This window comes from Bufo gargarizans, chromosome 1 (genome assembly GCF_014858855.1).
Source record: "Bufo gargarizans isolate SCDJY-AF-19 chromosome 1, ASM1485885v1, whole genome shotgun sequence".
Lineage (NCBI taxonomy): Eukaryota > Metazoa > Chordata > Amphibia > Anura > Bufonidae > Bufo > Bufo gargarizans.
In genome coordinates, this window is record NC_058080.1 from 328,797,847 (window position 1) to 328,815,916 (window position 18,070).

The 18,070-nt window shown below is 43.4% G+C and overlaps 1 protein-coding gene across 1 annotated transcript in view; it reads left to right on the forward strand.

Moving 5' to 3' along the window:
* Positions 1-10,523, forward strand: part of LOC122946458 (A disintegrin and metalloproteinase with thrombospondin motifs 10-like) — a 463,435-nt gene extending 452,912 nt beyond the window's left edge. The window contains exons 5-7 of the mRNA XM_044306119.1: positions 7,330-7,547; positions 8,838-8,926; positions 10,178-10,523. Of these exons, the coding sequence (XP_044162054.1) occupies positions 7,330-7,547; positions 8,838-8,885 (266 nt within the window). The 3' untranslated portion in view covers positions 8,886-8,926; positions 10,178-10,523. The remainder of the gene's footprint in view (positions 1-7,329; positions 7,548-8,837; positions 8,927-10,177) is intronic.
* The last annotated feature ends 7,547 nt before the right edge of the window (positions 10,524-18,070 follow it).

An 18,070-nucleotide genomic window follows, 5' to 3' on the forward strand; every position in this document is an offset into this window, starting at 1 on the left:
TTTAGGGTCATTTATCACACAGCGTTTTTTATATAATTTAAACAAACCTCATTGATCGCTAGGATCATAGAAAGAATCAGCTTCATTGCCGCTTTCTGGTCTGTATATACAGTACTAATTGACTGCTGGGTACAGTGTCGGACTGGGCTGTCTGGGGCCCACCAGTAAAATTTATTTTGGAGGCCCACCGTACTGATACAATCAAATATTATCTGGTCACACAGCAGCAAGATGCTACCAGATGATTGAATATAGGGGGCCCTACAGCAACTTTGCGAAGGTAGGTCCTGGGGAGAAGATTATCCTGGCAGCTTTCCTCTATACCTAGAAGTCATCTCAGCTCTGATCGAGTCTATAATAATAAACTGGGGAGTTTCTGGTTGAGGTGTTGTACATTGAATATATGCATGTAGTGCAGTAATTCTACTGTGTTATGTGCCACCTGTGCAGGAGGGTGGGAGACTAGGGGCCCACCTTGCTCAGCGGCCCACCTGGGGATTCACCTGTACCCCTGTGGGCCAGTCCGAGCCTGTCTGGGTAAACAGTGATGGAGAAGGCACGGATGGTAAAAATTAGCTTAGCATGCAGCTGCCATCTCTGCAAGGACATTCAGAAATGTCCTTGCAGAGATAAACACAGGCTTCCTGAATGTTTATAGTGAAATGCAAGTGGTAAAAAAAAAGGCCACCCAAGCTCCATAGAAAATGTGTTACAGTGAAAAAAAATGCTGCTATTTGAATGTGCCCTTTAAAACGCAAAAAAAGGGCTAAATTCAACCTCTATAAACTGCCACATGCTTAAATGTTTTAAACATGTTTGTACCCCACTGGACAGGTGAGTTTAGATTTGATGAAGGGGTAATATTTTAAAATACTACAGTGTACACCAAAATTGGTGTAAAATAAGTAAAGTTAGACAAAAGTGTTTAACATGCCTAAAGCGGACTCATTATCATTCAGCATGAGCTACTGAGGTGACATTTGTCATCTTTAGACCACCTGCTAAAGATTGCATTGTCAAAATGTTAGACTGGATTAGTAGAGATGAGCGAACTCGAACTGTATAGTTCGGGTTCGTACCGAATTTTGGGGTGTCCGTGACACGGACCCGAACCCGAACATTTTCGTAAAAGTCCAGGTTCGGGTTCGGTGTTCGTCGCTTTCTTGGCGCTTTTTGAAAGGGCTGCAAAGCAGCCAAATCAACAAGCTTCATACTACTTGCCCCAAGAGGCTGTCACAGCCATGCCTACTATTGGCATGGCTGTGATTGGCCAGTGCAGCATGTGACCCAGCCTCTATTTAAGCTGGAGTCACGTAGCGCCGCACATCACTCTGCTCTGAACAGTGTAGGGAGAGGTTGCAGCTGCGACGTTAGGGCGAGATTAGGCAGTGATTAACTCCTCCAAAAGACTTCATTCAGTGATTGATCTGCAGCTGTGGATCATTGAACTGCTGCTATTCAACTGCTCACTGTTTTTAGGCTGCCCAGAGTGTTTTTCATTCACTTTTTTCTGGGGTGATCGGCGGCCATTTTGTGTCTTGTGGTGCGCCAGCACAAGCTGCCACCAAGTGCATTTAACCCTCAATAGTGTGGTTGTTTTTTGGCTAAATCCTACATCAGGGTCAAGCTGCCACCAAGTGCATTTAACCCTCAATAGTGTGGTTGTTTTTTGGCTAAATCCTACATCAGGGTCAAGCTGCCACCAAGTGCATTTAACCATCAATAGTGTGGTTATTTTTTGGCCATACTACATCAGGGGCAAGCTGAGCCTGTCACCAAGTGCATTTAACCCTCAATAGTGTGGTTGGTCAAGCTGTCACACCAAGTGCATATAACCATCAATAGTGTGGTTATTTTTTGGCCATATACTACATCAGGGGCAAGCTGAGCCTGTCACCAAGTGCATTTAACCCTCAATAGTGTGGTTGGTCAAGCTGTCACACCAAGTGCATTTAACCATCAATAGTGTGGTTATTTTTTGGCCATATCCCAGTCTAATTCTGTCTGTAAACCTATACCTGTCACCCAGCACCTAAATAATAGGCCTCAAATTTACAGTCTGCTAAATCTGTGGTTATTGCTGTGACTGGGCAAGTTATTTAGTGTCCGTCAAAGCATCGTTTTTGTTCTGGGTTAAATACAATTCCCAATTTAGCCATTCTCTAAATTAGTGGTTTCTGCTGTATCAGGCCTACTTAAAATGTATCCCAAAAAGGGTATATTAGATTCAAGGTGCTGATAGGGTCATTCTCAATAACTTCACACACACGCTACTGTGCATATACCAGTCTAATTCTGTCCGTAAACGTATACCTGTCACTCAGCGCCTAAATAATAGGCCTCAAATTTATAGTCAGCTAAATCTGTGGTTATTGCTGTGGCTGGGCTAGTTATTTAGTGTCCGTCAAAGCACAGTTTTTGTTCTGGGTTGAAATACAATTCCCAATTTAGCAATTCTCTAAATTAGTGGTTTCTGCTGTATCAGGCCTACTTTAAATTTATCCCTAAAAGGGTACATTAGATTCAAGGTGCTGATAGGGTCATTCTCAATAACTTCACACACACGCTACTGTGCATATCCCAGTCTAATTCTGTCTGTAAACGTATACCAGTCACCCAGCGCCTAAATAATAGGCCTCAAATTTATAGTCAGCTAAATCTGTAGTTATTGCTGTGGCTGGGCAAGTTATTTAGTGTCCGTCAAAGCACAGGGCACCCAACGCCGCTCGGACCCATTACTGGTGCGTGGCTGGGGGGAAACGCAGGACGATGGCGATACACCTTCCACAGAGGATAGCTTCTCCTTACCCCTGGGCAGCCTGGCACACATGAGCGACTACATGCTGCAGTGCCTGCGCAATGACAGCAGAGTTGCCCACATTTTAACTTTTGCGGACTACTGGGTTGCCACCCTGCTGGATCCATGGTACAAAGACAATGTGCCCACCTTACTTCCTGCACTGGAGCGTGATAGGAAGATGCGCGAGTACAAGCGCACGTTGGTAGACGCGCTACTGAGAGCATTCCCAAATGTCACAGGGGAACAAGTGGAAGCCCAAGGCCAAGGCAGAGGAAGAGCAAGAGGTCGCCAAGGCAGCTGTGTCACGGCCAGCTCCTCTGAGGGCAGGGTTAGCATGGCAGAGATGTGGAAAACTTTTGTCAACACGCCACAGCTAACTGCACCACCACCTGATACGCAACGTGTTAGCAGGAGGCAACATTTCACTAACATGGTGGAACAGTACGTGTGCACACCCCTCCACGTACTGACTGATGGTTCGCCCCCATTCAACTTCTGGGTCTCTAAATTGTCCACGTGGCCAGAGCTAGTCTTTTATGCCTTGGAGGTGCTGGCCTGCCCGGTGGCCAGCGTTTTGTCTGAACGTGTATTCAGCACGGCAGGGGGCCTCATTACAGACAAACGCAGCCGCCTGTCTACAGCCAATGTGGACAAGCTGACGTTTATAAAAATGAACCAGGCATGGATCCCACAGGACCTGTCCATCCCTTGTGCAGATTAGACATTAACTACATCCCCTTAACCATATATTATTGTACTCCAGGGCACTTCCTCATTCAATCCTATTTTTATTTTCATTTTACCATTATATTGCGAGGCAACCCAAAGTTGAATGAGCCTCTCCTCTGTCTGGGTGCCGGGGCCTAAATATATGACAATAGACTGTTCCAATGTTGGGTGACGTGAAGCATGATTCTCTGCTATGACATGCAGACTGATTCTCTGCTGACATGAAGCCAGATTCTCTGTTATGGGACCTCTCTCCTCTGCCTGTGTGCTAGGCCTAAATATATGACAATGGACTGTTACAGTGGTGGGTGACATGAAGCCTGATTCTCTGCTATGACATGCAGACTGATTCTCTGCTGACATGAAGCCAGAATCTCTGTTACGGGACCTCTCTCCTCTGCCTGGGTGCCGGGGCCTAAATATCTGACAATGGACTGTTCCAGTGGTGGCTGACGTGAAGCCTCATTCTCTGCTATGATATGAAGACTGATTCTCTGCTGACATGAAGCCAGATTCTCTGTTATGGGACCTCTCTCCTCTGCCTGTGTGCTGGGCCTAAATATATGACAATGGACTGTTACAGTGGTGGCTGACGTGAAGCCTCATTCTCTGCTATGACATGCAGACTGATTCTCTGCTGACATGAAGCCAGATCCTCTGTTACGGGACCTCTCTCCTCTGCCTGGGTGCCGGGGCCTAAATATCTGACAATGGACTGTTACAGTGGTGGGTGACGTGAAGCCAGATTCTCTGCTATGGGACCTCTCTCCAATTGATTTTGGTTAATTTTTATTTATTTTATTTTAATTAATTTCCCTATCCACATTTGTTTGCAGGGGATTTACCTACATGTTGCTGCCTTTTGCAGCCCTCTAGCCCTTTCCTGGGCTGTTTTACAGCCTTTTTAGTGCCGAAAAGTTCGGGTCCCCATTGACTTCAATGGGGTTCGGGTTCGGGACGAAGTTCGGGTCGGTTTCGGATCCCGAACCCGAACATTTCCGGGAAGTTCGGCCGAACTTCCCGAACCCGAACATCCAGGTGTTCGCTCAACACATTGAGCTACGTTTTTTGTCCGGACGATTTTCTGCATATTTGATGGGTTGCAGCCTGATCTCCACCTGTCCCCATTATAGTTAATGGGGCCGGACGGCAATGCAGTAGCTTCCAGCAATGCCAGAATGCAGAGAGATCAGTGCTGTAACAGCCTGCTGGATGTTAAAGCGCTAGTGTGAAACTAGCCTAAGCAAGCCAAAAAGAATAATCTGCAGTGCCTTGTCTGCTGGGAAGATGTGACTTTGTGGTAAGGGACCGCAGCCAGATGAGCAGGTCTAGAGATGTACAGACAGGTAGTGCAAGTACAGCAGGCCAAAAGCACAGATGTAGTAAAGAAGTAGCAGATCTAGAGAGTTAGTTAATCTGGAGAAGCTGCTGATCTGGAGCTGCAGCTGTGCAGTATGGATGTAGAGTACAGATATGCCTGGAGTAGCAGAGCTGTCACACTGCTATACAGTGCTGAGCTGTGGATGTACAGCAATGAATCAGAGTTTAAACACTCCTGAAGTAGCAACGCTGTAGTAGTGTTGTACAATGCTGAGTTATGAATATGCAGCAATGTGAAGCACTCTTGAAGTAGCAGTGCTGTAGTAGCAAGTTCATTGTAATATAGTATCAAATACAGTATTAAAGAGTAGCAACAGTAGAAAGTCCAAATGAGAACACAATAGACAACAAGGAGCAGAAACCTGCTGTCACAGCCAAGTTTAAATAGTCATCATAACTGTGTTGTTCTGTGGAAACAGGACGTGCAGAGGAAGCAGTGAGGAGGGGAGCAGAACACAGTGCTGGATCTGGGACAAGTGGTTTACCTACTGGTAACCTATGGATTACCATTGTAACTGGTGGGTTTGCCAACTGAAAACTTAGAATCACTTTTCACACAGTATTTTAACTTGTTTTAAATAGAAAAATTATGGTTTTAACTGCTCGAATCTGTTGGAATTTTGCATAAAAACTCCCTGACTCCAAAAATACACAGTGGCCTTCATCCACTAAATAACAGTGCATCAAAATGACATTGCAGCCTGGTAAGTGCTGGTTCAATTTGGCACATCTAGTGTTAGAAAAATCCATGGTTCCTCAGTCACCAAGAGACCTGGATTAACTGAAAAGGTAGTGGCTGAATATGTGACATTCTGTATCAAAACTGGACTGAGATGTGTCACTTTATGTGGTAATAGCTTTAAAACGCTTTTACTTATACAGGCCATTCTGAAATTGTTTTCTTGTCACATATCATACTTCATGACAGTGTTAAAAATTAGTTTAAAAAAATAATTTTTTGTTACAAAAAATACCAAATTTACAAAAAAAAAGGAAAATTAGCAAATTTCCAAATGTCAGTTTTTCTACTTTTATAATAGTAATAGTAATACCTCCAAAAATTACTTTACATTCCCCATATGTCTACTTCATGTTTGGATCATTTTGAAAATAACATTTTTTGGGGACCTTAGAAGGCTTAGAAGTTTGGAAGCAAACATTTCCAAAACCAACTTGTTAAGGACCAGTTCAGGTCTGAAGTCACTTTGTGAGGCTTACATAAGGCTACTTTCACACTGCCGTTTCTGGGTCTGCCTGTGAGATCCGTTTCAAGGCTCTGACAAGCGGCCCCAAACGGATCAGTTTAGCCCCAATGCATTCTGAATGGATAAGGATCCATTCAGAATGCATCAGTTTGGCTCTGTTCTGCCTCCATTCCGCTCTGGAGGCGGACACCAAGACGCTGCTTGCAGCGTCTTGGTGTCCGCCTCCAAACAGCGTCTTGGTGCCTGCCTCCAGAGCATTGTGTCAATGTAAACGGATCCGTCCCTTTGTAAGTCAGGACGGATCTGTTTGGCCTGGCGATGCGGAGCCAAACAGATCCGTCCTGACTTACAAAGTAAGTCAATGGGGATGGATCCGTTTACATTGACACAATATGGTACAATTGTAAACAGATCCGTCCCCCATTGACTTTCAATGTAAGTCAGGACGGATCAGTTTGACTTACACTTAGACTTAGATTTTTTTTTAACAGAATAATGCAGATCGATCCGTTCTGAACGGATACAAGCGTTTATCATATATAGATGCAGATACCAGACGGATCCGCACCTAACGTAGGTGTGAAAGTAGCCTAATAGAAACCACCCAAAAATAACCCCATTTTAGAAACTACATCCCTCAAGGTACTGATTTTACAAACTTTGTTAACCCTTTAGGTGTTCCACAAGAATTAATGGAAAATGGAGATGAAATTTCAGAATTTCACTTTTTTGGCAGGTTTTACATTTTTTCACTTTCACTTTGTGCCGGTCATCTAATAAACCTTATCTCTAAACTACTAAAAGGTCATAACAACTTATTTAAACCACATTCTTATCAGAAAGATAAGAACTGAGCTATAATGAGTATTTAGGAGGCCAGAGAGCAAAGATAAGGAGTCTGTCTGCTCCCCAAATGACAGAAAATCAATAGGCTGCCAATGCAGCATGTCAACTCTGTACAGAAAAAAGGGTGCCATATTTTTAATAAAGACCAATTTACAACATTATTTTTTAGCTCAAAATGAGTACAGTGCAAAAATAAACAGAATTGTCCCCAAAGGTGTACATAGCTTTTAAAGTTCCATTGCAAAGTAAGCCAACCAATACTGCACAACACCAGGTTTATGGGGGAATTTGCTTTTATGTCTGTGGTTCCAAAATTGGACACTGTCTTGTATAAAATTACATTTTAAAGGCAAATCTGTTTTCCAATAGATGACAAAACCTGGTGGCATCGCCATTGGTGGTTGAGAAACCCAAGGCCTCCCCCATTGAGACCAGCATCCAATCAAACGCAGCATGGGCCCCTTCCATTTAAACGATCAGTTAGCACAGAGAGATATGTGGAGACTCTGGTTGTTGCTGACAAAATGATGATTGGCTACCATGGTAGAAGAGACATTGAGCAGTACATCCTCGCTATCATGAACATTGTAAGTATTACACCCTAACTATTGTTAGTTATATAGTTGATAAGGTTGAAAAAGAAATAGACAACCCATCCTTTAATCCTGCTGTGTCGTTTCACAGGAAGGCAAAATCTCCTTCCCTATTCCAAGCATGGCAATCAGAATAAATCTCTGGTTTAACAGCCCATATCTAGAAATCTAGTACACATAACTTCTATTATTATATTCAAGAAAGGTATTCAGACCCATCTTGGACTTGTTTAATGAATCAACCATCACAAGATCTTGGGGTTCCATAATTGCTCTTACTATAAATAATCCCCATCTATACTGATGGTGAAATCTTCTTTAATCTAGATAAAGACCATGCCCTCTTGACATGGTTACAGGCCTAGGTAGGTAAGATTATTAGAAAGATCCCCATACTGACAATTCATGTATTTGGACATTGTAACTAAAAAGGGGTTGTCCGGGCTAGGTCGCCAACAACACTCACCTGTTCACAGTCTACCCATTCCTGTGCCTATACCCCATTTCTGGCTCTTTGCAGTGGCCACATGTGCTTAAATGGCACATCACTGCTAGTGATATGTTGTCCCAACACATGTGAACAATTGGCTGCAGTGGTCACCAAATCACTTCCCGCAGGGACTAGTAGAGGACTGAAATGGCAGAACTGCAGGTAAGTAACTTTTTTTTTCAAATAGGGCACACATTACGACCACTGGGGTTGACGGCTTCTAGACTGAAGAACCCCTTTAAGGTAGATTACCGTAAGCTTTTCTAAGAACTAAATAACCCCAGGTCTGTTTACTTTTGGTCATGCAATCCACCCATTTCCTGAATTACCTTGAGCGTCCTCCTCTGCATGCATTAGGATGTTCAAAGCTCTTATTAGGGTATATTCTATGTTTTCATTACCTTTTAAGCATGTATTAGACAGGCCGACTTTTTCGGCAGATAAACACTCGTTAACAATCATCTTGCAGTGTAATATTACCGCTGATTACCTGATGAACGAGCAAACACTCTTTCAACAAATCCTTTGACATGTTAAAAAATTATCATTTGCAGGCAGCAGATTGTACTTTCTAAGAATATTCTGCCGCCTGCAAACCACTAGACAATATGGGGATGAGTGATGGCATAGCGATCACTCCTCCCCATGCTGCAGAGGAGAGATCGCTGCATGTAATAGCATGTTTCCCTAATGACAATTGTCTGCCGCAGTGGTCTGTCTAATATAGGTTTTACCTTCTATCTTCAGCCCTTTTTTAATTGATTTTAAGTCTGATGTTTTCTTGTTTCCTGGAGGTCAGGTTGCCAAACTTTTCCAGGACTCAAGTCTGGGAAACATTGTGAACATAATTGTAACAAGGCTAATCCTACTGACTGAAGACCAGGTGAATTTAAATTTAAGTTTTCTATAACAAGCACAGTTAAACCTAAATCAGATTTTTAATAATTTTGACTTGTAATTGTGTGTGTTGATTGCTTTAAGGCTACTTTCACACTAGCGGCACGGACCTCCGGAAGGCTGTTCCATCGGGTGAACAGCCTTACAGATCCGCCCTGCTGCTAGTGAACATATGCCCCCGGACTACCGCTCCGGCACCATTGACTATAATGGGGGCGGGGCGGAGTTCCGGCAGAGGCACGGCAGCGCACGGCGAGAGGCTGTCGGAAAAAATTTCAGACATGTCGTAGTTTTATTCCGGCAGCCTCTCGACGTGCACTGCAGTGTCTCCGCCGGAACTCTGCCCCCATTATAGTCAATAGGGATGGAGCGGCAGTCCGGGGGCACACGTTCACTAGCGGCAGAACGGATCCGACAGGCTGTTCACCCGACGGAACAGCCTGCCGAATGTCCGTACCACTAGTGTGAAAGTAGCCTAACTGGTTTAGGACAAGGTTATTTGGACTAGACATCTTTTATTTGTACTTTTCGTTTCTATTTATATAATTATGTTGATTTTTTGGAGTGGGTTACTCATTTTGTATATTTTCTAGAGTGGGTTACTCATTTTGTATATTTTCCACTATACTTTTCCACGGTAGTTGGGGATGCCCAGCCACTCCAGAAAAAAGGGAAATGTCTCTTGCTGATGGACAACTGTCACTTTTAGGGCTGTGTAAAGTCTAGGTAGTCCCAGCAGAAGCCTCCTTCTACTGGCATCCCAGCAATCATGTGACCAGTCACGTTACCACCAGGACCAATGGAGACAGCTGCCACTTCTCCTGTTTCATGCACAGTACTTGTTGATCACTATGTATATGAGAATAGAGAATGTAGAAGCTGTGAAAAAACGTTTCTGTATTTCCAAGGTCTCTGGCAATATCTGACAGTGGGGGACCCACTAACCTTTGGTTGTTCAAAAACTTCGACAGCCAGTAAAGCATATGTCATACACCAGCGCAAGCTTTAGGTACCTGGACCATCCACCGTGCAGTCCTTAAATAATTAAGATTCACTTTCAAACATTCAGCAATACATTTTTATTTGGTTGATAATTAATTCAAGTGTGTACTAGATTGTAACATTTACCACATGTCAATATTTGCATTAAGAGTATCACCCCATAATACATGATACAGGAAAGGCAAAATTTCATCATGCATCATTCAGATAACTAACAAATAAACTCACTCAACAGCCTACCCTGGAAATCAGTCACCATGCTGGAAAGTCTCTTGACAGTTTCTGCCGGTGGCAAAAGTCTATTGTGAGCCGTAATGGAAATGCGATCACCGAGAATGGAATTGCTGATCATGACACAGCTGTCTTAATAACCAGGTACACAAGCTATAATTGAGGGTCTGTATGAAAGTCATTCATGTTTCCAGTGTCTTTATGGGATTTTATAGGATATTAGTTGCAAGGATTTATTTGTACCATTCTATAAAAAACAAATAACTTAAAGGCCTACAGTTTGCAATCAATCACAGAATTATTTCAAGCAATCGTATTAGAGATGAGCAAACCACCAAAAAAGAACAGGCGTACTGGTTGAAGGGACTTCTTTTGGCCAAGGTGATAATTCTGAGACAGTGGGTGAAAGATAGACCTCCTATAATAAATGAATGGCAAAGCTTAATGACCAGAATAACACACTTCGAGGATATGAAACGACGTGGGGTGAGAAATGCCATATGAATGGGCGTATACAGAGGGGAAATGGCGGGAGGAAACACTCTGATTGGAACCTATTGACCATCTACTACTGTGACTAGTACTTCACCATAATCTAATAAACTACTTGCATTCTTATATAATAAACTCCATCGGCACTGTCCACACTAGATGGAATTGATAAAATGCTCGGAGAAATACCTCAGAAAGGAGTAGGGAGACCTCGCCGCCCCACGCGGTGGCCGCACCAATGCCAGACGGGACGGGTGGGGGGATGATGAGGGGGGGGGGATGGTTTTTCTGGGTTTTGACATTCATGCCAGAGAATTGACGCAAAAATTGAGTTATTCTATTATAGATGTGCTTCTACATATGCATGCTCTCTGGTATGGAAGCGATATACTGTTTTAAATGATTCGATACATGTGTGTATTTTTGTGATTAGCTATCTGTTTTATTTTGTTTATATTTGGAAAAAAAAAACAATAAAGATATATTTATATAAAAAAAAAGAGATGAGCAAATCAATTCTAATCCAATCAGATTCATTGCAAATTTCATTTAAAAAATGCCCTTAGTGCCACTTTACTGTTGATTTGGCGGGAAAAAAACACAAGGAAGGAAGAAGACACAGGATCACGTGACACTGGAAAGTGGGACAGAGGGCTTTCCCTGATTTGCTCAAAATCCTGAAAGACGGCCTCATCAGATAATCAGGGGAATTAGAAGATGCACCATACTCTGCTCAGCTTCTGACCTGGAAGAAGTGTGTGACAGTATCTCACTGTGGCATTAAAAAAGTAGTGCAATAGAAACAGTATAGGGAAAGTTAGAGAGATATAATTTGATCTGGGAAATCTTTCCGTAAGTGAGCGGCTGGTCACACTGTATTTAATACAGTTGCTTGCTGCTGCAGTAGCTGAGCCTGGCAGTTCTTGATTAAAATCCCTGCAAGAAAAACGAATTATTTTCTGTATATGAACAGAAACTAGTTTTCAGAACCTCTGGTTTATACATATGCTTATTGCCAGCATAGCAGCCCAACATGATTCTGCTCCAAACTCTGAGCAATTGCATATTTTTATCTGTGTAATTAACTATGTTGTATTATAGCAATGCATTTTATAGCAATAATGTCATTTTTATACCTCTGTTATTGAAAACATAGTTCAAAATCATTTCACCGCAAACACTTCTCATCTAGTGGATTGTTAAATCCATGTAAGCGGATGCCTTACTGCATCGGACTGTGTTTCTTAGAAATTTGAGTACAACATTTTCAGTCAAGGAATGATACTAAAAGTTTAGTTCAAAGAGAATTCCCCACAAACATTGCATTATTATATCCATGTTAGCTGAAGTTTTACTACATCAGACCTTTTGTTTCATAGACATTTTAGTACAAAAAAATCTCATTGTTGAACCAATGATATTAAAAGCATAGTTCAAAGACATTTCACCGCAAACACTGCATAGTTATATCTGTGTTAGTAGATGCATTTATGCATCAGACAATGAGGGGGATTTATCATCTACTTTGCACCTGAAAAGAGGGATTAAAAAGTTGCAGGTGTTTCTTTTAACAAAATTGTGGCATCTCTAACTTTTTCTCCACCCTGGCTTCTTTTGTGTTTAAAAGAAATCTTAGCACAAAAATCTCATTGTCAAACAAGTGATATTAAACTCAAAATTCAAAGACTTTTCAATGCAAACACTGCATTGTTATATCTGTGTTAGGGTACGCAACACTGAATCACTGAATTACAACGTGTGGTTCATAGACATTTTGGTTAAAAAATTTCAGGTGGGGGGGCATGGCTAGGCTGCTGAGCGTGATGGCCGCTTGAGAGAAGATCTCCTGCACCCAAGCGATTGAAATCTTGCCTGCCCGTCTCAATTTGTATCCAAGCGGTACCATACTGCACCCAAAGATGCTTAATCCTTCCTCCAACACAATGGGGAAGACCAAATAGCAACTACCGAAACTACAGGAAAGCAACTTGGAAAGCTACTTCGACAGGGGAAGATCCAAAGATGGCGCCGATATCACAGATATGGCCCTGCTAATATCCCCTATTAGCGCCATGTCGTCTGCTCTTACAGCTCGCTCACCGCCTCCACCGGATGTGTCTGCCAGCGCTAACCTGCTGAATATGTCGCCTCCGTCGATTCCACGCCAGAGGAGGCCAAAGCTCCGGTGCACACTCCTCCTGGGATCTACTGAGAATAAAAGATGCTCCACATAGAAATAGTGAAGTCAATTGTTAGCATATGATAAAAGACAATAATAATGAATAATTTGAGAGCTTTAACAAAGTGACAGAGCGAGTGGAGAGGTCATGTGACTGCTAGTAGGGTCACATAACATATTGCGTCACTGGGAAGGGCGGGGATATGCCGGCCTATTCATTTAATTACTGCTGGGTCACATGACGTATTACATCACTGGGAAGGGCGGGGATATGCCGGCCTATTCATTTAATTAATTCTGGGTCACATGACATATTACATCACTGGGAAGGGCGTGGATATGCTGGCCTGTTCATTTCATTACTGCTGGGTCACATTATGTATTACGTCACTAGGAAGGGTTGAGGTAGGGCGAGGATAAGCCGGCCTATTCATTTCATTACTGCTGGGTCACATGACATATTGCATCACTGGGAAGGGCAGGAATATGCCGGCCTGTTCATTTCATTACTGCTGGGTCACATGACGTATTACGTCACTGGTAAGGGCGGGGATATGCCGGCCTATTCATTTCGTTATTACTGGGAGGAAGCCCATGTGATCAAAGGGGGCATGACCACTTGACTGTCTCCATGGTAAAGAGGACGCTGCTCACATAATGCAAGCGCTGGCACCCAGGTACCGATGTCAGCGGACATTATGTGTGAGAATGAACTCAATACTTCTAGTAATGAAATCCTTTTGTTGTACGGGCATTGGAAAAGGATTTAATTACTAGAAGTATTGAGTTCATTCTCACACATAATGTCTTTTCTTTCCAGAAACAAATTTATAAACAGGTAAGGGGGACTGCAATGGGGATGCGCTTCGCGCCGAGTTTTGCTATCCTCTTCATGGGAGCTTTTGAGGAATCTTTCATTTACCAAACCACCTTTTGGTCTACAAACATTGTCTTTTTTCAAAGATATATAGATGACTTGATTTTTATTTGAGATGGAGACCAAACATCTATTGAGAAGTTCATTTCTCACCTCAATGCAAATAATTGGGGCATCTCGTTCACAGGTACATACAATCCTTGTAAAATCGAGTTCTTAGATCTTGAGATTTACACCCATGGAAATCAGGACAAGGATTTTTTTTAAGGAATATCTAGGAATAGTTATCTAGATTTTAAGAGTACCCATTACAGGAAATGGAAAACTAACATTTCTTTTAGTCAATTTAAGAGAATCTGACGGAACTGCACAACCGATGAGGATTCTGTGAACCAGTGCGATATACTCACCACCCGGTTCAGTCAGAAAGGATACCCCACAAACATTGTCTCAGGCGCTAAAAAAGAGGCTTCAGCACTCTCACAATTAGAGTGCCTAGCACCCATACGGAAAAAGAATAAGAGAAAGACACAGATAATCTTTTTCAATTTTATAACCAACTATAATCAAAATCATGATAGTGTCAAAACAATATTGGAGAAACACTGGCACATCCTGAGAAGGGATCATATACTGAACCAAATTATACCAATATTCCCCTGCCTAACCTATTTTTTTGTTACACCTATCGAGCAAATACCAGCAAACCTAAAGGAAGACACACAATACATTAGGCGATGGGAGATGTTCTGGATATTTAAAATAAATAGTTTAAACCCATACGGGATAAATGAAGCTTTTGAGATCAATTTATAAACTATATCCGGTCTCCAATATATTTTGGTGGCCCCTTCCATCCAAAGCCGCACAGAGTCCCCCCCACCCTTTTTATAACATTCCCACCATCCACACAAATCTATCTGCCATGCTGTCCGTCCTCTTGGGGCTAATCGCCCTATGACTAAATTGAATGCCACTTACAGTGTCATTCTCATTTCTATTTACATCTTTTATTTTCATTTTATTTTTTATAAAAAAATGTTTATAAAATGTTGTTTCAGTTTATTATTGCCATGTGAACTCTTATTGTATTTTTTTCCTTCAGGGCAAAATGTCCTATTTCCCTATTTTATTATCTTTTTTTTTTTTTTTTTTCATTCTAATTCATCCAATGTGGTGTTTTACTATTTACTAACTGTTGTTTTATTGATTTAGGAATTTTTATGATTTTATGCAGCTAAAGTATGCCAGGGCTATTTTGGCAAGTTATACCCCTTCCCTTAAAGCCCGGCACTGAGAGCATCCCCTATCAGGCCCGTCGCTAACAGACAGGCAAAACAAGCAATTGCTTGGGGCCCCGAGCTGGCCCGGGGCCCCAAGCAGAGCCGGTGCTTGTTTTGCTTCCTTTAAGGCTGCAGCCGCCTGAGCGCTCTATAGAGAGCCTCAGGCGGCTGCAGCACTCCTGGTTACCTCTCGAGTTCCTCCTCTGCTGTGCTGACTGCTGCTCTGTAGCGTGGCCGAGCTCTCCTCCTCTACCTCCTGGCTGTGACTCAGTCCGGCAGGGGACCACGCGGTACATGAACAGGGGATTCAGTTTCCTGTTCCCGGCCGGACTGACAGGAAGTGTACACTGAGTGAGTGCTCATTTCCTTTTAGTCCGGCCTCGGCCGGGAACAGGAAACTGAATCTCCTGACCTGTTACACGCGGTTCCCGGCCGGACTGAATGACAGCCAGGAGGTAGAGGAGGAGAGCTCGGTAGAGGAGGTAGAGAAAGACACAGGGAGGGGAAGGGGGGACTAAGAAGGACATGGGGTAGTGGAATAAGAAGGGAGGGGGGAGTAAGAAGCACACGGGGAGGAGAATAAGAAGGACACAGGGAGGGGGAGGGGGAGCAAGAAGGACAAACCCTCCATGACATTGATGCTGATGACTTGGCACTTGAGATCAATTCATCTCTCTACATTTTTCCAGACCATGTAGCCACTTCCCCATTTGACATGCTTAATTAAAAATACAGTGAGAAGCTACTGGATTTGTACAGTAATTTAAGCATTGCTTTGCCTCTACTCCTGACTCTCCCTGTCTAAGTGGCCTCTGGTGAGAGGAGCTTTTCAGCTTCGAAGCTGATAAAAAATTACATGAGGTCCACCATGGGCCAAGAAAGGCTCACAGGACTGGCACTTACATCAATTGAGCGTGATGGTCTTTGGACATGGAGGACATTGTGATTGCCTTTGCAGAAAACAAGGTTCGCAAACAGCAGTTTTATTTTGCTTGGGGCCCCCAAATTCCTTCAAACGGCCCTGTCCCCTATGACAGTTGCTGAAAAGTATTAAGCACCCACACAGCTCTGGCAATAAGTTACATGATCGCAAGATAGAGATCACGTCTGCTAGCTAATTAGCGCTGACATCGGTACCTGGGTGCCAGCGCTTGTATTATGTGAGCAGCGTCCTCTTTACCATGGAGACAGTCACATGGTCATGCCCCCTTTGATCACATGGGCTTCCGCCCAGTAATAACTAAATGAATAGGCCGGCATATCCCAGCCCTTCCCAGTGACATAATACATCATGTGACCCAGCAGTAATGAAATAAACAGGCCGGCATATCCCTGCCCTTCCCAGTGACGCAATTTGTCATGTGACCCAGCAGTAATGAAATGAATAGGCGGCTTATCCCCGCCCTTCCCAGTGACATAATACGTCATGTGACACAGCAGTAATGAAATGAATAGGCCGGCATATCCCCGCCCTTCCCAGTGACGCAATACGTCATGTGACCCAGCAGTAATGACATGAATAGGCCGGCATATCCCAGCCCTTCTCAGTGACGTAATACGCCATGTGCCCCAGCAGGCATGAAATGAATAGGCCGGCTTATGCCCGACCTTCCTAGTGACATAATACATCATGTGACCCAGCATTAATGAAATGAATAGGTGTTCTGCCAAATCTCTATAGCTTGCCGAAAGTCTATAGCGGAAGTGACGTGGTGCGCTGCGCAAGCGCACTTCCACAGATCATCCGAATCATTGTCTTAAAGTGACAGTCGCCTCCAGTAAGATACAGCATCTACATTAATTTGTACCCTCGCGGGCTCGCTTCGCTCGCCGCGCATCAGGCTCGGCCTCGCTGCGCTCGGCATTTAGTAAAACTAGCTCTATGCCGCCATTGATAGTAAAGAAGGGAATGGATGGTAAAGAAAGAGACTATCCATCTCTTTCTTTACCATCCATTTCCTTCTTTACTATCAATGGCGGCATAGAGTTAGTATTACAAAATGCCGAGCGCAGCGAGGCCGAGCCCGATGCGTGGCGAGCGAAGCGAGCCTGCGAGGGTACAAACTAATGTAGATTATTGGAGATGTATTTCAGTGGAGATGACTGTCACTTTAAGAAATCTAAACCCCTAAGTGTGCGCAGGCGTGGTGTGTGAACTTCTGCAGTGTCGGCAAGCTATAGACTTTCGGCAGAACACCGGTGTTCTGGCGAAAGTCTATAGTTTGCCGAAAGTCTATAGTGGAAGTCACGTGGTGCGCTGCGCAAGCGCACAAACGTACTTCCGCAAATCATTCCTGCAGCCTCCACTGCAGTAGTTCACACACCGCGCGTGCGCACACTTAAGGGTATAGACTTCTTAAAGTGACAGTCTCTATACCCCCCCAGTGCTCATTAATCTACATTAATTTGTACCCTCGCGGGCTCGCTTCGCTCGCCACACATCGGGCTCAGCCTCGCTGCGCTCGGCATTTAGTAAAGCTAACTATGCCGGCATTGATAGTAAAGAAGGAAATGGATGGTAAAGAAAGAGAATATCTATCTCTTTCTTTACCATCCATTTCCTTCTTTACTATCAATGGCGGCATAGAGCCAGTTTTACTAAATGCCGAGCGCAGCGAGTATTTTACTGGAGATGACTGTCACTTTAAGACGATGATGCCGATGATTCGTGGAAGTGCGCTTGCGCAGCGCACCACATGACTTCCGCTATAGACTTTCGGCAGAACAACGGCATATCCCCGCCGTTCCCAGTGATGTAATACGTCATGTGACTTAGCAGTAATTAAATGAATAGGCCGGCATATCCCCGCCCATCCCAGTGACGTAATATGTCCCTACTAGCAGTCACATGACCTCTCCACTCGCTCTGTCACTTTGTTAAAGCTCTCAAACAATTCATTATTATTGTCCTTATTTTTCTAAATGTCTTTTATCATATGCTAACAATTGACTCCACTATTTCTATGTAGTTTTTATGTCTTTTTTGTAAACTGCTATCAGGATGACACCTAGCACTAGCCCCTCCCATTGTGGGCGGTACACGGGTGCGTCTTTTTGACATTTTTT